The 22,890-nt window shown below is 28.7% G+C and overlaps 1 protein-coding gene across 1 annotated transcript in view; it reads right to left on the bottom strand.

The window, feature by feature from the left end:
• LOC148233900 (cell adhesion molecule Dscam2-like) overlaps positions 1-22,890 on the bottom strand; it is a 196,421-nt gene that overhangs the window by 6,422 nt on the left and 167,109 nt on the right. Inside the window, exons 6-11 of the mRNA XM_088188610.1 lie at positions 8,305-8,634; positions 8,140-8,230; positions 1,131-1,590; positions 460-595; positions 278-397; positions 40-216 (exon numbers count right to left, since the gene is read on the bottom strand). Coding sequence (XP_088044736.1) covers positions 40-216; positions 278-397; positions 460-595; positions 1,131-1,590; positions 8,140-8,230; positions 8,305-8,634 — 1,314 coding nt within the window. The remainder of the gene's footprint in view (positions 1-39; positions 217-277; positions 398-459; positions 596-1,130; positions 1,591-8,139; positions 8,231-8,304; positions 8,635-22,890) is intronic.

The following is a 22,890-nucleotide window of genomic DNA, read 5'->3' as shown; positions in this document are numbered from 1 at the left end:
ATTGAAATTATATTTCAATATAATATAAAGTAATATTACTATTAACTGATATCCAAATGACTTTATTTAACGGTTGAGGCACTCCGTTGTCGACAGTGCAAGAATAAAGTCCTTCATGATTTGCTGATACAGTTTCCAAGAGTAGGGATCCATTGGGTAAACTTAATAGACCGCTACCTCGCAATTCTAGCACCGGTCTCCATGCACCCAAGTTATCTACAAATTATTTCGTTAATAATAAAAAAATAAATATATTATTTATAGAGAAGATATATACCATCTTTTTTCATCCAATGAACTTGTGGTTGAGGATATCCACTAGCACTGCACGCAACGTTTCCTGAACGTCCAACGACCACTGAAGTGTTTTGTGGTTCAGATATCCACTTTGGTGCAACTATATGTTGTAAAATATTATAAGTGATGTATAAAAGATATTATAATATAAAATACTCTCACCTTTAACGAAAAGTTCGGCAGACTGATTAACTCTAGCCGCATGGTTAGAAGCAATACAAGTGTAAGTTCCGCAGTGCTGAAGTCTGACTTTCTTAATCAGCAGCACCGTAAAGAGTTCTGAGCTTCTTTCCTCTATCTAAAAAATATAAAAAAAATATTAACTAGTTAAGCTTAAAGATATATGATAGTAAACTATTCACAAAAAACATTTTCTTAATAAAAAAAGTAATGAGCTTAGATTGAAATCTATATTTTTAACAAATTTATAAGAGAAGTCGATTTTATTGTAGAATATATTGTTTTCGACTGAATTATAAGTTTTATTCTGAGAAGTCTTGTGTATTTATTAATACAATTGTGATACATTTGGGACTTTTATGATATATTATATTAGTCTTAATTTGAATTCTTGAGATAAGGTGATATTAAGGTCATGTCTAATGATGAGATGAGCTAGCTAAAGTCCAATTGCCCCCTGAATAGATGCGTTAAAGCAGATACAGAGAGACGCTGTTATATATTAAAGAAAGTCACTTTAACGTTATTATATCACGTGTTTAAAAAGCATTTGTGAACTATGGAAATTTATTGGGATATTTGTTTTATAAAAATATATAATGTCAACTATAATGGATATTTAACGCATTCCTGTTAAATGCCTTACGTTTTACCTTCAAAATAGCAGGTATCGGCGCGCCATCTTTTAGCCAAGAGAAGAATATAGGAGTATCTCCACTTCTTATACTGCAAGTCGCTTGGGCAATCTGTCCCTCTTGGAGGTTCAATCCAAAGCTAAACTCTTCTAATATTGGCGGTTCGACTACAATTAGCTCGAATGATCTTCTAGCGTTCTCTCCAGCGTCGTTGCTCACAAAGCAAGTATATAGTCCACTATTCTTCTCGGGGTCTACGTCATCGATCACAAGTACCCCTTCGTCGTTGGACGTGTAACCGCGAGAAGAACGTTTTTTAATTACGGAGCGGAACTGATTTCCATTAAAACCCTCGTTCTGAATGGCATTGTTTCTGCGGACAAGAATCGACGAATCGTTTGGCGATGATCGCTTATGCATCGTGCGAATGTTATACGGGCTGCCGACCAATTTACCATTGTGCTCCCACTGAATGGTGCTGAAAAAATACAATAAAATGTTTAAGAATAACATTGTATAAAATTATTTATTTAACAGTATAAAAATGATATATTTGGCATATCATATATTAAATAATATTATAATAACCTTCTAATAGCCAGAAAAGAAAGGGGTATAAGCTCAAGGTACTTTAGAGGAAGTTTAATTTTAAATACAGACATATAATCTCAAAATAACCAAGTATTATTATAGTATATGCAGAATGAAGAGAGAGGTTGTAGCACACTTTGAAGTATCACTAAATATCAATAGATTATAATCTATATGGATGTTTATTAACGACTTGTCACAAATCATTAAGAAGAAGCTCATTAACAGTTATTAATAAAATACTTTTATATAAGCAACTGATTTTTTGCCATTATATCTGAAAGGTAACATTTAATTGCATTTCAAAAAATATCAGCCGCAGAGTCCAAAGTGACCACCGGAAAATTCATAAGTCCAAAGCACAACAAGTCTAAAATCTTTTATTAAAAGAGGCCGTCAGAACCACACGTTTTACACGTTAAAAGCGCTATAAATCAATATACCATTTTTAAGAAAAGGCAAGTGCAGTACTAGGCGTTTTGTATGCCGGTTAGGGCCATTGTGCCATTTTGTACAGTCACAGGTTCTGAAGCATTAGCGTCCCGAAATATATCACACGGGCGTCCAGAAACTGTGAAAATAACAAGTGCTGACGGAATTCAAGTAATTTATTTACTTCCTTAAATCTTTACAATGATCATTGCAGTAAGCATAAAATTTCCCTCAGGTGACCCAAGTGTATAAAAACGGATATATAGCTCCTAAATTGCTTCTGACAACATCATCAAGAACTTTAACCTGAGCTTTCTTACTTAAACCTACGAGGGCTTGTATGAACTCGAAACCAAGATAAGCTGCCAACTATTGACACACGAAGAAGATTAAATAGCAGCCGATTCCCTCTTCACGGCACTTCCGGTCCATCAACGATGTCCGGAATCAAGAGCTTAACTCGCATCAGAGACGAATGGATTCTTTAGATGCAGACACTTACGAATATTTATAAAATTATTTGCATTTACTCGTATATTATATATATCTTATATTAAAAATACCTCAGTTAGAATACAACTATTAGAAATTCCCTTTCAATATATTTGTACACATATGTATGTATGTATGTAAATATGCAATATGGACATGAATAAACGTTTGCTTCAACCAACCAATATTAATCCGTCGTATGACATGTGAACCTGCAAACTCTCAACCGATTTTGACCTAATTCATGACATAACAAACTGTGTTTATACATTTAGTTTCTACGTCACAAATTTGATATACATATGCAGCGCTGTGCTTCTTTTTCGTGTCCTATGTTAAATGTTTTATTTATTGCTCTCTTATTTTTCTGTAGAATAAAATAAATATTTTAGCTCAATTTTCTGGGTTTAATTGCAACACAGATTATATATTCATAATAAATATTAATAAAGACGTAAAATTCAACTAAAATTTAAGTACAATGGTTGATCTTAAATAATTATTAATTAACTTGCTAGAAGTTCCTTCACACGTAGCATTAGAAATAAAAATGATACCTATTTGCATAACATTATTATTAGTATATGACTCGTTTATTTTACAAAGAGCTGTAGTTTTAAAGCTTTGTGTTAGTGCGAAGACTTCAACTTGAAACTTGAAATTTAACTTTTGAGTTTGTACTTATTTTAATGCTTGCTATAGTCAATAGTGAGATATGCAGACAATTAAAAATAAAGCTCAAGATAGAGAACCGCATATGAAGTATTTATAAATGGTTTATAGTCGTATTGTAAACTTAATATTATTAAACAAATAATGCAAAGACATGAACATGTTTGTTGCATGAATATTTTAAAACTAAATGTATAAATTAATAAAAAAATATTATATAAGAAAAACATGTCTTTCTGATGTGTTTTGCTTGATGTTTGGATGATATTTAAGCAAAAAAAAAAATTACATCGCCCTCTTTGGGGAAAACATATCAACATTTTAAGTAGAAAACTTTAAAATTTTTAACGAAAACTTTCTTGGTGGTCAAAGGTATTAATCAAGTATGCACGAAAATGTTTTCAAGTTTAAATAGGTTTTTTTTACTAGCAAAGAAATATTGCCAAGCACATTTTTTAACTAATATTTCTAAAATTTAATCTATAATTAATTTGTAACTGTAAACATTTACATTTAATATTTGTAGTTTTTCAGATTTAACGTAGCTTAAAAATCTTTTCTATTCTATTCTTTCTTTGGATAATTTTAAACGTAACGATTTTTTCGTATTGATTTTTGATCAGAAAAACTTAGAAATTTGAAGACGATAAAGCAATACTTATTATCTTAAAAGTAGCAACAAAGAAATTACTGTAAAATTGGGAGATAATTGAACTATAGTCTTACAAAAAGTAATTGCTAAGTTATAATTGCCTTCAGGTCGTCAACATTTAGTGATACTTGTTAAGTGAGAGTTTCTACTGAAAAAATATTTATGATTGGGTATTACTCGGTTTGATTATCTTGCTATGCTTGTTTGCATTGTTCTCGACGCCTAGTTATGGGACAGAAGGTCTATATCCGGTTCAACAATTAATAACGTACGTGGGTGAGGTGTATCGACGTTATTACGTAGACGCACCCCCTCGGGGGTGTTTATATACGTTATACAGCAACTTGTATCAACACAACGTCTGGACGAAGATTAATCATGGAGGATGTCAAACTTTAGAACAAGACAAATTACCTAATTCAATCTCGGGTCTGAATTAGATATTCGCAACATTGGGCAAAAACACACGTCCCGCAAGACATAGTACCTATTCGGTTAGAAATTGTATTTTATATATTATTAATTAAATAATGTAAAAACGCGTAATTTGTTTGAGTACTTTGCATGCCTGTGCCAATATACAGTTTAATCTAATAATGTTGTATAAAATATGACGTGGTGATTATGCTGTAAAATAAATTCGCTAAGTAATTAAGTGAAATTGAGGAACGCGAAAATTCTATTAGTGTTATACATATTTAATGGGCGGTCCATAAGTTTCTGACTATATTATTATATTGTTTATAAACGAAATTTTGAATCGGTGTAAGAGAACTTTTAATGTTTTCTCCATTGCTATTTCTGATAGGATCTGAGTAACGCCAGAATTTGCCATGCCTCAGACTCTCATTAACGTTGTGCTTACAATGGGTGCTTAAAATGACCGTCTCAAATCTATGGAAAAGGAGTTATGAATTCAAAGCAAGAATAAATAACATTTATATTCACTTTGATATGAGTTAGTCGATCGATGTACTTTATGAGCAATGTTGAGAGATGTTAAAATACAAAATAAAGATGTGTTTTAAATCCCTAAACAACTTTCCTTATACATTTTTTCTGAACTTTGTATCTTAACTTTCCGAATATCCCTTATATATGTTTTATAGAATAGATCTCACATTGAATTCAAAAAGGAATCCGACTTTTAAGCTTAATATATTTTTTCAAACTTAGTAAAATACAAGTCAAGGTCTTATATAAAATCAAGTAAACTTTTAGATATCAAATTTATTAAGACAATATATTATTTCCCCCTTAATATATGTTACGTTTTATCCTATACTATTTTTTGTTACAAATTTGTATTTTAAAAAGTTAATTTTAAATTTATATTTGTAAAGGATTTCTAGAATAAACATCAGGCATAGAATTTTTTATGGTTTTTTACTATATCTACAGAAATGTAGAGAAACAGAGTTTGCTTCTATCAGTGGTTTTTAAATTAGTTATTTTATGTTTTGGTTACATTTAAATAAAACACATCCAGTAAAATTATTTTCATTCTTAGATATGTTAAAAATAAATTAAGACATGTCGAAAATAAAAATAATTTAATAATAATATACATATACACCCATACCTCGCTTTACGGCCTAGATACGTTCCACGAAACTTAGCCGCTAAGCGAAAAGCCGTATAACGAATCAATTATTCTAATACAAATTCATACAAATTCAATGGGATCGGTTCCATATTTGTTAAATATGTAACATGGTTTATCATTTAAAATGCATTTTATCTTTTTATTCCATTTAAATCAAAATACATACATAACTAGTACATACATTTGTACATAAAATAATAACAGACTCCAAAAACCAACAATAATCTTTAAACAAAAATGAAACAACTTCATGTTACATAAAATATGTGTATGAATACATACATAATTTTTTTTAAAATGGCTTTAATCTGAAGACGATGAAGAAATTTCATTTTCATTTTTCGCTAGTAAGGATGGGCTTGGCTTAAAAAAATTGTCCAACGTTGTTTGTCTTGCCTTTTTGTCTCTTTCGTTCTTCAGTGATTAATAACAGCTAATGGCTGAGTTAATTCCTCGAGAAACTTTAGCGCTACGTTTGACGTCAGGATCGTTTTCAAGGAAGATGTTTAGTTCTTGTTCGAAATAGGAAAAAGCTTTTGACAATTTTTTTGATGTTAGCTGTTTGGATACAACAGGCTCTGTCTCTTCATCAAATGCCGGTTCTGCTTGCAACTGAATGAGTTCCTTATATGAAAGGGGTTCCCTATCAGCTTCAAGTAGATCAAGCACATCACGTTCGTTCAAACCTTCAAAGCCGAGATTATGTGCTAGATCCAACATGTTTTGCCTAATTTCAGGAAGGCAATTAACTTCTGCATCAGTACTTTTTACACATTCTGGCCATATTTTTCTCCAAACATGGTTCATTGTTGTTAATTTTAATTTCTTCCATGATTCACTGATGCTGTCAACAGCATCCTTGATGGTAAAGTTTTTCCAAAATGTTTTAATTGAAGATTTACCATCGGTTTCCCTTATAAGTTGTCGGAATGTTCGGCGTAGGCAATATGCCTTAAAAGTGGCTATTGCACCCTGATCCATTGATTGGATCAGAGCTGTTGTATTTTTCGGAAGGTACTCAATCATGACATCTTCAGATAGTTCGGATAAATTAGTAGGATGCCCTGGCGCATTATCCAAAATTAGCAAAGCCTTGTTGTTGTTATCGTCTCGCAAATATTTTTTCACTTCTGTGCAAAAGTGATTTTTGAACCAATCCTCTAAAGTAGCTTTAGTCATCCAAGCTTTCTTGTTGGATCTCCATATGACGGGTAATTGATTTTTATTTAGTCCTTTAAGAAGCCTTGGATTTTCGACAAATATATTAAAAGTAGTTTTAGCTTAAAATCACCCGCGGTATTTGCACCAAGTAGCAAAGTTAATCGTTCTTTAGACACTTTATAACCAGGCGCAGATTTTTCGGTTTTTGAAATGTATGTGCAATCAGGCATTCGCTTCCAATAAATCCCTGTTTCGTGTACGTTAAACACTTGTTCAGGTTTATGACCACCTCTTTCAATAATTCCCTTTAAAATGTTGGGCTATTCCTTAGATGCGGCCTCATCGGCGCTAGCTGCTTCACCTTTCATTTTAAAATTATGCAAATTAAATCTATTTTTAAATTTTTTAAAAAATCGACATCGAAAAAAGTTTTTTTGCCGTTATAGCGAAACATTTTAGGCCGTTAATCGAAAACGTGTCTTAATTGAAGAGGGTCGTTATAGCGAAAGGCCGTATAAAGAGCGGCCGTATAGCGAGGTATGGGTGTATTATATTTCATAAGATTAACATTTTATTCATAGAAAAATAAAAATACTTACTAGCATTAAATCAAAAACTATGTAAATGTGACATAAAAAAATAATAAATATTTTTTTAGGGATTTAAAATTTTATTTATTAAATTGATTTTTTAACTATTAACTTTAATTTAATTTTTTATAGCAAGTTTATGTACTTATACTAAGATATTATTATATACAATATCAGTGTGTATATATTTATAATAGAAATAATATTATGCATATTTATTAACATAAAGAACTTTCGATTCCTTTATATTTCTTTTATATATGTACTTATTTGGATCTTATATAATCTATCCTCTTTTCATAGAGACTTTCTTTTCAGGACAATTCCGGTAAATCTAAAATACAAAAGTTCGCATGTGACTATGCAAAGATTTGTGAAACGTCTTAATTGGTGGTCAAAATACAAGCGGAACAGTATGTATTTTATTGTTTATTTTCTAATTATATATGTATGTGTTAATATGTAAAGTAAAGTTCAATGGTTTTCTTTCACTATAATTTTACAAGAGAAATCTAATTCCTATCTTAAATTAAAAAAATACTGGAATATTTAAACGTAATGTAATTGGTGTATGTTCTGGCAATACAAATAGCTATCGGGTATGTTTAGGTCAAATATATTTATTTCTGATTATAGCTGTAAACTTAACTCTCACTCAAACTTCGAATTATAAAATCAATTCTATAAAATTAGAGTCAAATAACATTTTTTAAAAGTCCAAAATACACTGAATGTAAAGTAGTATATTTCCTTCTTTGAAATTTAATAGTTTTAAAACTAGAAAATCAGTAATAATAAGATGGATTATAATTTATCATAAGAAAGGGTTACCTTATGGGATATCCATAATACGGACAGTGAACTATAAATCGATCTCCAGCTATAATTTTCAGCGTACCAATGGGTCTGATGTACGGAGAGCCTGAAAAATATCGCAATAAATATAATATCCTCAAATTCAAAGGAAGAGGAAGCTCAACATATCAAAAAGCTTACCCATGACGTCTATCCTGGCTGAATGCTGCACTGATGAGGCATTGTCTCGCGACATAGCCGTGCAAGAGTACAATCCTCCATCTTCTGGCGTCACGTGGGATATGTTTAAGGTAGATCTGAGCAGATCGTGCTGGGTGGGATGGGGTATGGCCAGGGGTTGCAAATGAGGGGGCAGAGGCCTTCCGTCCCTGCCCCAAATCAGTCTTTCCGCCCCAGCGGCGCTGCAGGTCAGGATAGCGTTCACTTTTGGTCCTGGTGAAATCACCCTGGCCGGAAAGCGCTCCTGAAGAATAACTTCGCTGGGGTTGCTCAGTCGTTTTATTCTGGTTGCTGAAAAGAAGAAATATAATATTAAATAAATAAAGAATTTAAATTAAGACAACTTTGTTTAAAACTCGCAATCAAATCCATTTGAGAAAATATTTCTCTGTGAATTTTGTCGCGGCAAATAATAAAGTTCATAAAAAATCAGTGCTTTTTATGTCAATTTATTGGTAATATTTGCTTTTCTTTAAAGATTTTGAGCAAGCTTCTACAATTATACTATACAATATTTATTCAATGTCCATGACCTTTTATATTAAATTTCTATTATTGAAACTGGTTTATGGATATTTTCATTAAAATATTGGTTACATTAAATATTTAGAAACTTGAGAGTTTGTTTTGTTATACAATAATTAAATTTTACACTTTTAAGGTATCATTAATTTTGCAATTTAAAATAATAAATTCAATATATATTTAACTTTATTACTTGCTAACTAATTATTAATTTATATATAAACAGATGTTTTAAAGTTGACTAAATATAATATGTATAAATATAATAATAATATTATTTGCTTGTATCATAAAATATTTATCTTGTTTATACTAACTTTATAAAAAACAACAATATTATTCTTAAGTGGGACTTTAAAAATATTTTTAAAGCAGTTGATACATATTTCAGATTATTTTTATTTATTTGAACAAAAATCAGTACACATTCATTAGATCTTTCTTAACTATAAGTATTGTTTTTTTGGTTTATTGATTAATTGTTATGTAGACTTTAATATTTATTTACAAATTTACTATATACCATTCATTATGGAAGAAGTACTTATATAATAATTATACCATATATTTAATATTTTTATTATAATTTTATTTTATATTATTATCTATATGCGTAGTTTATACCCCATCTAAAGTGTATGTTTACTTAGTAGTTACCCTTATCTAGTTGTTATTATTAAATTATTATATTACCCTTCACTAAAATTTGTTCACCCATATTATTATGTATTTATTTTAGAGATACTATTGCTATTTGATCCATGGTATTTATTATAGCTAAATTTAATTGTCTTTTTATTTTACAATAGTATATTTAACACATTTTTAAAATAATTTATGTATGTAATTAGGTGAAATTAAATAAAATTATGATTTTTATTTTCTACTTGTATCATATTAAAGAAGGGATTTTATATTATATTTTAATTAAATAAATGTAATAAAAATATGCTCTTATATTAAAAGTCTTAATTATAATAATACTGATTAAACTTATAACATTTATTGAAAAGATTAAAGTGTAAGTAACGGTTAAATATTAATAAATAAAATTTAAATTCGCTACCAAAATTTTCATTATGCTTTACAATCTTTAGTCTCTATAGGCCTCTTTGTATAAGCACTTTGTTTTTATTTGATTACCATTTGCTTTATAATTTTCAAAACCGATTATGACTTTCATGCCATGTCTACCTTGTTACAATCTCATTACTACAAAAAAACAAACAAACAAATATCACCCTCTCAATCGCTCATCCGAGCACAAATATCCACACATCCGACTGACATGCATTGAAATTCAAATAAAAAAATCATACACGCCCAAAATCGGCCATTTCCGACGGAAAGAGTCCGCGGAAGTGTGAAAAGGTGGCACAAAAAAAATTGGCCGTATAATTCCCCGCTCCGTCCCCGTGACAAAAAAGCACCAAATGCTGACTGGGTGTGCGCCGGCAAATCCCCGATTAAGTCTCAACCACCTCGGCAAAAGGGGGATTCGATAGTAGGGTCGTCCGTACCCCGATCCGCCCCTGCGTGTGACTATCGACGTTTAAATTCGCATCTCGTCGTTTCGGTAATTGACTTTAATTATAGATATGGGTCATTTTAGTGCTGACCTCGCGCGATTTCGCGCCTCCCATAACCGAGCCAGTTCTGTTATCATTACCTTGCCTACCCCAAAATCCCCCGTCTTTGATTAATGGCTCGAGAGAATTATTCTCGTATCAAAATCACGGCAAAAACGAATTTAATTCGAAAGCCAAATAGTGAATCGCGATTTACAAAGCTATAAATTATTCTTAAGCGCTTTCGGGCGGAAGTGTATCGCCGAATAAACGCAACGTGAAAGCTCGATTAAAAAGCGACCAAATAAGTATTTATATTTCATCATAGGCCAGCTTTAGGAATATTTTTATATGATAAGTACAAATACATCGGCTGGATTAGTAATAAAAGGTTACAAAAGTGATTCATTATACATAAATCAAGGCAACAAATTGATGAAATCGAGAATTACAAATTGGTGTCTGGTGTTTAATTTTAGGCTACGGACAATATATTCGAGATATACATTACATTAATATGCTTCAAACCACATCGAAAGGCCCTTGATCGATCAGCAATACGGTTATCGTGTATCGAAGTCAGTAGCAACGAATTTACTATATCTGAAATATTTAATCAGATGGATGCTATCTATTTCACACTGATTTTTACACCACTTCGATTTAATTATAAATAAGCTGTAACGCGCTTTTGGGTGTTTTATTTCTAGCATAATATAAAATATATAATAATGGTTTTAAAAATATTGTCAGTTATACTATTAATTAAAATAAAATTATTTAACATGCACTATTTTTTTGATTGCCAAATTATGCTATTATTTTTAGATGCTACCAGTTCTTATTTTCCCACGATATTTTTGTTACACACGATATAAGACAAATATTTTGTAGTGCTTCTGCGTATAAATATATAATAAAAATGCACTTCTCCAAGTTTATAGTTATATAGGAACTCTGTTTTTGTCTGCAACCTTTTAAATGTACGCTTTCGTTCCCAACTATTGCTCCAAATAGCATCTCCAAGAACCAAAGTATTAAATATTGTAGCTTTTGATAAGCATTATTATTTAATAGTAGAGTTTGCTTTTGACAAAATAAGGCAAGTTTAATTGAGCTTGTTTCGTTCATCGACATATATATTCACTTATATATATATTCCCCGAATTAGAAATAAATATTTTGATACATAATTTAATCAGAAACATAATATAATTAAGTAAATTTTATTTAGCTGATATTGATTTCGTATTATTTATACGACCGATGCAATATGAAATTAAATGTTTTGAGTCGTATTAATTCAACTCTGAGTAAATTTGCAATATGCGATTAATATACATTATTTGGTGAATGACAAAAATTGTGAAAACCACTAGTTAGATTATATCAAAAATTAAATAAGACGTATCGTTGATTATATTTTATCAAATGGTTATTTTATTACACGCAAACTGAAAATATGTTGAAAATCAGTCTTATTAAAAAAAATTAAAAATAAGTTAATATTTAAGAATAATAGATATTTCCAAAAATAAACTTATACACATTTAAAATCTTTAAAATTATTAAATTAACAAAATATTATCAGTACATAGTAACAAAAAGGTAAATTTCACTATTACTAAATTTTGTTAACTAATCTAATGCTTATCTACAATACTTATTTTTATGCATCGGAAAATAAAACTAAGCTATATACAATATTATATTTTTAAAAAACATTAAAATTCTATTAACTAAAATCAAGCATTATAAAAGTTTTGCTAATTATTGTTATTTTTATTTTATTAATAACATTATTGATATACTAAAAATTTGTTTCTCTTATATAGTCCTAAATTTTATTTTATTATTTTTTAATACAGTCTTTAAAAACTATAATATATCATAAAAATATAAATAATCGTATATAGCTGTAAAATATGTATAATAAAATTTTAAGAATATTTTTTTTCTCACTATGTATATTCAGAAAAATCTAGTTTATGTATATTGTTGTATAGATATTTATAATAAAAAACTTCTGCTTTATTGTTTATCTTATGACATACTAGATATATTTGAAAGTATAAGTTACAGTTAGTGTGAGTCGAAAAAATCAACCGTAACAAGTTTTTCTATTGAATTTTTGAATAGCGAAAAAGTTGTCTGATACGAAAACAAGTTGTTAGTTAAAGTTAACATAAATTTGGAGATTGTTGAATATTTTACCAACGCAACGTAAACCTCGTGCAAAGTTTTTACTCTCCAATTTATTGACTTACATATGTATTTGTTTTTAATACATAACTACATAAAATAAACTTAGTTTTACAATCACAAGAAAAAAATACACACAAATTTTTGCTTATAATCTGGTACTAAGGAACAGATATTTATAAGATTTTTTTACAATAATAAAGGCATCAACATAAATTTAATTCGCGTACATTTAGTGCATTTAGAATCGTTTAAAAACTCGTTAAATTTACTTAAATCCTTGGAGATTAATACTTTAAAACGGATTGCTTAAGACAAATCATTTATATTAAAAAATGTATACAGATGCGTGCCACATGAATATTTATACACAACATGAAATCTAATGTGTACTTTATTTTACGTGCTTGTGTAAAGCTTTCATAACTCGTGTTTCTTGTAACACGGTTAAAGGATTAAGCATAATTATGTAAAGCCTTAATCTAAGACTTTGACAACAAACTTACGTATTACCTTATTTATCCTTAGGCACGCCTACACATTTATTTAAGTATATTTAAATGCAAATGTAATTCACATTAATACATAAAATAATAAGAAATTTTATTGGAAGGCAAACTGGAACTACCGCTTCGATCAACTCAAATACCATTTTATTAGTTTCAGATATTTTATTGTGCTTCCATACGTATTTTTACTGTTAAGATAAATCTTACCGTGCACACGAATTGCTCAATTACTCTCATACATATTTATGTGTGTTGCTACTAGAGTTTATTGTTTGATAGAAGGGTTCGTAAAAAAATGACATTTTCAATATCTGTTATATTTTATGTATTTATAAATATCAATTTAAAAATATTATATTATAAAACGGTTGCTCGGTATTCAAAGAGTTAATCTCCAAGCTAGCTGACAAGTGCAGATAAGGGTGGCCGTTAGTCGGAGAAAGGATTACGGCTAAATTACTGTGCGAAAGGCAAATTATCATTTTACATAGTACCTACCCCTAGACCTAAACTATCAACCGAAGCAAATAAAGTAAATACCCTTTAACAAGATACCCACCGTGGAAATGCTTACGCGCCCTTAAATGCGGAATTAACGAGCGTTAATTGGATTTACAAAAGTTGATGTTTACTTTATCTTTTTAGTGTGTTTGCAATGTTAAATATAGAGTGGGTAGAAATAAATACGACTAGTAGCTTATGTTACATCGATTTTTTATCGACATATTTTTATTTAAATAAAATACAAGTATGTTTGGGTTTTTATTTTTTATTTCCGGTTAAACGATACCATTACTTTGCAAAAATCTGGCTAATGTTTAGACTTGAATAAGCTTCTAAAAAGTGATTACAATTTAAACATAAATACATTTAGTGTTTGGTATTACTCTATCGAATAGATAATTTAAAATTAACATAATTTTAATATGTACATATTTGCTTTATCTAAACATATATATTTTTTTAATTCGGGCTGAATATCTATCGGTAATATTATTTTTATTGAGTCACAATTATATTATGCATAAAAGGAGTTATAAATCCAACATCATTAAATATTGCCTCTTGTAATGCTTTGAAATAAAGAGATAACTTTTCTTTGAATTTTCGAATGCCTACAATATGTTATATTTTCCATCTTTATCTCACCCCAGGTTAAAAGTCTCTGTTCAAATGGAAATTTCCCTTATTTAAAACATTACTCTTAAGAATATATTTATATTTTTAACCGTATAGTTACTTTATTAATTACCGTGCTATTATACATATTTATCTACATTTTTACGTGAATTTAATTAAGATCTATACAAATCATTTAATAATATCTAGTTTTTGCTTGTGCGTGGAGCATTAATAATGTCTTGTAAAAACACTGATCCTTATTAAAGCCATAGTAGATTAAGATTAGATATTATTTATATAGTGTTTTTGCACATGATGTACATTTTCAACCTTTTATTTATATATATATATATATAGTATATAGTGTGCATGTTTTATTTATGAAATTTATACACATATGTATATTGTATATGTGTCCCAGCAGAATAGAATCCCTAACTGAGTTACTTCCGTAAGATGCATTACTATCTGAGGACGTCCGAATGAAAAACACACTTTTCTCGCGAAAGGTCTAAATAACGCAAAAGAACGATACCCTTATGTATACCAGCTGAAATTTTTATATAGCGAATGAGAAAAAGGTATAAAAGCGCTTTTTGAAAGCGTATTATGTTTATTAGTTTTTATTGTTTCAATTTAATGAATTTAAACCGTGAACTATAATAATTTAATCGCTTTAGTTGCAAATTAATAATAATGTACCAAGTTTCGCAGTTTATGAGCGTTAAACTTTTATATGGAAACATTAATTCAACGCGAGAGTTAAAATTCGAACTATACGCGTATACGTACGTTTATAAAGTTTAACAAATGTTGCGATTTATATAATAGTGGTTTTATTATTATTTAACACGCTTTAATTAAATTGCGCATTATATATACATAAATTATTTAGTAAAAATTTGGAATTTTACTTGCATCATATATATATACATATATTATTTTATACTGATAATTATTAAAATGTTAAAATGTAAATAAGGTAATATATTACATCTAAAATCTAAAAATCTGTTTTGCTGCAACGTGCACCGACGAATACACGGAGCTATATATTTTTGGCAAATTTCATTGGACCAACTTCGTGGTTTCGTTCTGCCGTACTCTCCTTTAATTTTTTTTTATTAAATTCTCAAGACTTCATTATTTCCAGATGTTTTAAAATGAACATAAATCACAGTTATTTAAAAAGGGTGAAAAATTGTGCACAAAAAACTATATACCAGTTGCAGTGCAATTTGCTCCATCACTTTTTAAAAAATAAGTATCCATATCATTTTTAATTTTAAATATAAATTTAATTTCATATATTAAATAATATATAAATATATAAATAGCGTATGAAAATATTTAAATAATATAATAATATAAATATAAAATAAAATTTTAATAAATATAAATTTAAATAATAATATTTAATAAATAATAAAATAATATATTATTATCAAATATTATTATTATTTTAAATATAAATCATTAACGTATTGTATCTATTTAAAACAGAAACACAATCTTTTAATACAAGTAAACGTCATATATGCGAATTATGAGAAAGTATTTGACAAGGTTTGTTGTTGGTTATTGGTAAAAAAATGTTGGATCGCGGTTGCTCAGATAATCTTACTTGATTATTTGTGAGTTATTTGAGCGACCGTAGACGGTCGATTATCGAAAAAATATTTGAACCCTTCTGGGTTTTAAATGGGTCCAATCTGTATCCTCTGCTTTTCACGTTATTGAAAAATGACATAAATACGGCAGTTGCAAATTCAACTTTTATTTTGTATATATATTATTTACAACTCTATTGAGATGGGTTTTAGTTTACAGTCTGAAACGACGCCTGCAAAATATCTTTCAAGTCTTTGTTATGAGAATAAATTAATATTTATATACATATAATATATAGAATTTTAAAGATTACGAAAAACCATATGAAACTTAATAACCCATAAGTATCCTACGTATACATATTATTTGTAAAAGGGTAGGTGCTTCCTGACGTCAGCATATAATAATATCGCTTATCGAAAAACGTCATACATTGTCGCCAGGTTTTATTGCACACGTATGAAATTACATTCAGCGATGCGCTCACTGAGATAGTGCAAGAACAGCTTTACAGAATAATAATTCTGCGCAATCCCCATTTCACGAAACCATTATTTATGTCGGATTATAATGCCGCAATGAAAAAAAGTAATATGCAGATTTCTACGGAGTCTACGGCGTAGAGGCTGCGCTATGTTCGCTCGCTACGGACGCCCTTTTCGCTTGCCACGCAGATTTTTTTATCAGTTCCTTTCGAATAGTTCACCGGAGAATAGATATTTAATATTCATACAAAGTATGGAGGCTCGCTGGCTCACTATTTGGACGGGGCGCATTCACGGACAGATTATATGAAATTTTAATAACGCCAGTGGAAAAAGCCCGAGTTTGGATGTAACGCGGAACGGTCATAAAGGAAATTTTAAATATAATGGTAAAGCTTCTTGTATACTATATTATTATTTATCTGGCACGAACTTGTTATTTATATTTGGAATATTTTATTAAATTTTATAATTATGTGTCATTAAAAAATTAATACTTTGTAGTATCGAATTTTATTGTACAGTATTTTTTATCTTGGATAACTGATCTTCCACTTTTGTTATCGTATATAACATAGAGTTATGCTTACTGAAGTTTTAAATCATATTTTTCTTTAAAGCTAGGAAAAAAAATAGAAAATTAGCAATCCACAATTAAATACATTATATACCAATGTCTACTTGTGCCAAAAGTGGAAAGCTAGATTTTTCATAACCAAAAGCAGATATACTCATTCACAAAATAAAAGTATTAATTTGACAGATAACTCTATCGAGTGACATATAATTTTGTGCATACCACAAGTAATTATATAAACATATTTTTTTTATATTTAAATGTTATTCAATTCTAAGTTGGCAATCACTAGAAAGAGACACTTGAAATCTCGTTGGTAAATTAGATTTCTGTTTAAAGCCTCTATTTATTATTAACAGACTCTCATAATATGAAGATTTCTAGCGGCGACGTCATTCTTTTCATTTTTATTTGTCGTGGTCTTTTTTAAACCCTTCTATTTTCCTGCGTTTTGTTCTATATAGTGTTTTTCAACTAACTACTGCATTTTATGACTTTGTGCAATTGAGAATGAAGATCATTTATAATAAAGAAGACAGTTCATTTTTTGTGTATTTGCTATTTTATACCATAACAAGTCGTGTCAAAATATTTTATATACATATAAATATTAAAGATATTTGTATTTTTAAATTGAATTTGATTATAAACATATGTTCTAATATTTTATTTCTGTTAAGATATTATTTTACTAACATTAGACATTATCCTCCTCACATATATTTTTTTCTGTTTAAAGCACATATAAAAATTATACTAATAAGGATATTATATTTTCAATGATATCACTGTTGTTTATTATTAAGAGCGCTAATATTTTATTTGCTGCTAATTTTTAATTTTGGTATTGTTATTGTAAATTTCGCAGCCAATTAGTGCTGATAAAAGTTTATTATACAAAATATATTTGACCAAAATGTGCATAGAAAAATGCAGATAGGTACTAGTAATTACAAATATTAGTTTAAACAATGATTATTTAAAACAGTCTTTATTTTTATTTTATTCACGAAGTTTCGAAACGATTTTTGTAATTGTAATTGCCAATTTTGGTTACCTCCTCCGAGATTTATGGGCATTAAATGACTAAAATCAATCAGTTATTTAATTATAAAAAATATACCATTTAATTCGATACTAAAACTGGGTCTGTCTTAAATTAGGAATGTTTGAAAGTTAACTGATCGAAGCGCAGTACATGTAACTACATGTATCAAATAAGTATTTGAGAAGTCACAGAGCACGGTATCTGAAGTAGAAGTTTATAGACATTGATCTAAAGGCAAATGTAAAATGCAAAGGCATTTATACCGATACCTTTCTTATGCGAAAGATCACAATACCTTTTTTATATGAACTCGGAGCGGGTGCGCGAGAGGTAAAAAAGCTCCTTCGGTCTCGGAGCTTTCGCTTTGTCGTGTCATTTCGCGCTTTTTTCGCGAAAGCGCCACCATAACAATGACAAAGAGAGCACATTCGCAAGGATCTGGTTGATTTACGAATTCACGCGGCATAGGTAGGTACCATTGTCGGTGTGTAGGTGGGGACGTGACTAAATAAGTAGATTTGGAAATCCTGCTCCCGCCGGAAATTGAATCGCTATTCACGGAAGTTTGCTGCTCTACATTTTAATGCAGACCATCATCAGGTCAGGCGGGATATATGCGAAACGATGTAAAATTTATACGTGTTTAAACGCACAGTTTCCCAAATCTTTTGAATTATGTACGTATGCTGCGTAGTTGATGGTGAAATTAATGCGAAATCCTCATTTATTATTTAGAACGATGTCAGCAGGCGTTTATGATTTAACCGGTTGGTATGAAAAAAAGCTATCAAACCTTAGATACGCTAGGGAATCACGCTTTTATGAAAAAATATTATATCCTGATATATAAAGGATGAATCAAAATAAATCGAATATGTATATAAATTTGCATAATTCATGAACCGTTAATAAAATAGAACATACCAATGGATGTATGTACATAATACGTATACATAAAAAATTATCAATTATAAGATTATAATGAAGAATACTTTAAGAACAATGTGATAAACAAATATACTCGTACTCAAATGAGGGCAAAAACGAAAATATGGACCAATGATCGATAGATATCTGTATTACTCAGACAAAAAGAATAAGACTCATTGTAATTATAGTCCGATAATTAATTATATTAATTTATTCAAAATAAGAGTAATCTATTGATTGCTCTTCAATATTCTGTTGTTTATATAATTTAAAGATAATAACACGAAAGAAGATTGAAAACTTCGCAGCACGACACAGAGATGATACTATATAAAAAAATATTTTATATGAAATGTATTTAGTGTCTGAAAAACTATTTTTTTGAATAGTAACTCTATTAAATAGCATATTATTTATACACAATGATCAAAAACGAGACAGCTGTATTTAAAAATAGAAGAGAAAGCATTGTAGATAATCATCGTAGTGAATGGCCTGCAGCTGCTACCACTAAATAAACATCGATATGATTCGCTATATAGTTATGGAAAATCAGTAAATTAAGGTTAAAAATATAATAAAGAGGTTTTAACTTTTGTAATTATTATTATCATTATCATTAACTGTCAAAAAAATATTTTGATTCCCATTATATTTATATAATAATTTCTTGAGTTACTTATATTAACGTGACCTCTTAAATGTTACATATTAAAATGTATGAGAGATCTCAACATGCAAACTCATTGTCTTCGGCTGTAAATTATCAAGACGGAGTTTAACACTGTCCAAATATTCTGGAGAAGGTTAAATTATCCGTTGCTCCGGAATAGCTTTGGAAAGACAGAAACCACACGTTGCTATACGTTTCGCACGGCGTAGTATGTGCGGTACTTTAACATATCCTGACGAATACCACAACGACTTACCTGTTCGAGCAATCAATATTGTACGTGTCAAAAGTTATAATAATTTAAAATTATTTAATATTATGTTAGTCTATATATTTGTAAAGGTATATTAAAATAACATTGATAACAAGGTTTCTTATTGAATAGAAATTAATAAAATTTAGCCTAATGATTTATGCAATAATTAAGAAATAATTACTGTAGATATATTCTACTAAGCAGACAATAGTGTTTAAATTCTATTTCATCTATAATCACTTGTACACTATTGTTAAGTGATGTTATAATGAGTAGTAACAATGCAGTTGAGAAAGAGCTTATATTCATAACGGTTATAAGTTATAAAGTATATTTGCTGTAAATTGCTTTTTACATAATTTTTAGTATATGTCACTATTTTATCATCATTACACACATATATATATATTCATAGTAAATAAAAGATACCTTAATTTTATGTGTAATTAATTGGTAATTTGTTATTAAATTCGTTTTTTCTAATAAACATTTTTTAACGAATATAAAGTATTAGGTAATCTCGTAATAAATGCTTTTTTATAAATTTCAGTTTTAACATTCGCTTGTGTTTTGTTTGTTGATGACTAAAAACTTATTTTGATATATGATATGTGTTGATGGAAAAAAAACTGGGCTCCAAAATATACGATAACACATTTTTTACCAAGTGAACAATTTATGAATTTCTTAAAAAAAATCGGCCACTAAAATCATGTATATAGTATTAAATTATTCATTAGATATTTGTAAATGTAAAAAAATGAACAAATTAACAGGATATTACGATAATAAAACAATCCTAAATGTGGGAGACTACCAAAAATAGACGATGATATCCTGGTGGCAGATATGGAAACAAACCCTACTTAAACTATTCATTAACTGACCGAGAAACAAAATAAGTTTGATTTAACAGTGCATTTAAAATATTAAGAAGGCTTTTGGGCAAGGTGTATGGATTCCACAAAAAATTGAGCATAGGAAACAAGTCGGTGCAAATTCGTACATCCCAAGAGTTTCTGGATCTTGAAAGTGATCGATTTTTCCTGATCATTTGATAACCAGAGATGAGAAATGGGTATTATACGACAACAATTGTCGTACAACACCCATTGTAAAATAGTCTAATAGTGGTATTGCAATGGGATTGTGTATTATGGAACTTCTAAATTCGGCCAAACAATTACAGTATGTTTATCTTGTGGTACACTGTATTGTTTGCACAAGAAAGGAATAAAGAGTAGTGCATTTGTCAACAGACGTCAAATTGTTTTACATCACGAGTATGCGCATCCCAAGTGTCTCTATAAAATCAATGTTATGTTTTATCTCATCCATCTTATTCTTTAGACCTTGCTCCTTCCAACTACTATATATTTCGATTGATGTAACACTTCTTAGATGGACAACATTTCAAAATGCAGACATATTTTACTAGAACGATAAACAAGTGATATGCTTGATGGTGTCTGTTACTTAAAAGACATAGGTTCGAATCCCATAATATCATGGATATCGGAATTAGGAATTATTAAATAAAAAATAATAATTTTAATTACAGTAATACACTGTGCTTAAATATAAATCAATATACCGTTATAAGTTTTATGAAAAATACTTTTTTTACCTTCATTATAATTGAGGATTAAAAATATAATTTAAAACAACGCAAAACCTAATTTACATTTTAATATATTATAATTAATGATAAAAATACAATTATAAATTTACTATTTAAATAAATTATACCGAAAGTTAAAGAAAACTGTATAATTAAAAAGCTAGCACCTAATTTAATTTATACATATTTAGATTTTTTAATACTTTTAACAACATTTTAATTACTGAACTAATAATTTAATTTTTTTATTTATAATTTTTAAAATTCTAGTGAATTTTCATTTTATAAAATAGTTTTTACCTCAAAGCTATTGTAAATTAAAATCTATTGTATAACTAAATTTTAAGTTAATGTAAAATATGCATTATATTAATTTAAAATTAATTTACTATTTAAAATTTTATTTTAGTATTTAATAATAATATTTCTAAATATTTAATTTATCTTAATTATAAAAATAATCATTTTAAGCAAAAGAAAAATATCATATTCAAGAACATCTTAATTAGAAATATCCTTTTATTATTGTAAAAAATATTGATGCACAGCTTAATATATATTTTTTAGAAACCTTAAATATTTCATATAAATATTACTCAATTATAAACTGTAATTGTAAATGCATTTAAAAAAGGGATAAGTATGTCTAAAAATGCTTTCAACTATCAAATACGTCAAGATAAATAATCATATCGATGTTAATATGCAAAATTCAATGGGCTATTCTACTGACTTGACGTGCAATTAAAATTATATAAAATTTACTCTTCAGATTTTATTGAAATAATAAAAAAAAATATGATAAATATTTAGCAATTAATAATAACAGTCCTTAATTGTCAGTATTTTTCACAATGAATGGCTTTGTGTTAATCTATTTTTTGCTACCACGGTTGATTTACAATAATAAAAATATTATATACTTATTAAATCATCATTGAAATAGGTATATACTATAAGACATGCATGCTTTCATATGTCAAATTTGACGTAAAAAAACAAAAAAAATAAACGACAAAGCAAGAACTAAAGAGCTTTTTTTGTGTTATATATACATTTTTTTCGCCGACAATTCTTCAATAACGCGGAGCTTTCAAAACGCGACGGTGACAATGGACGTCCAATCAATATGGAAAACATTGCAGTTGGAACAGAGTGATTGAAGCGACGAAACGTTGATTTCAATCCACGATCGTGACAAATTAAAACCTGTACAATATTGTACTTTGCATGCCTCGAAGAACCTTTTCATACATATTTTAGCAATGTATTGAATTTAATAAATAATATAAAACGTATTTTTTTGTGTGAAATATTATATTCTATCAAAATATATTTCATCCGGATCAAAATACGACATGAATATAACAGAGGCGAAAATCCCATTCAATCTGCAAATGGAATACGTTGACGTGATAAA

The sequence above is a fragment of the Plectrocnemia conspersa genome, unplaced genomic scaffold (assembly GCF_051122295.1).
Source record: "Plectrocnemia conspersa isolate PC_06_02 unplaced genomic scaffold, ASM5112229v1 ptg000007l, whole genome shotgun sequence".
In the NCBI taxonomy this organism is placed as follows: domain Eukaryota; kingdom Metazoa; phylum Arthropoda; class Insecta; order Trichoptera; family Polycentropodidae; genus Plectrocnemia; species Plectrocnemia conspersa.
This window is presented reverse-complemented; position numbering and strand designations above follow the sequence as displayed.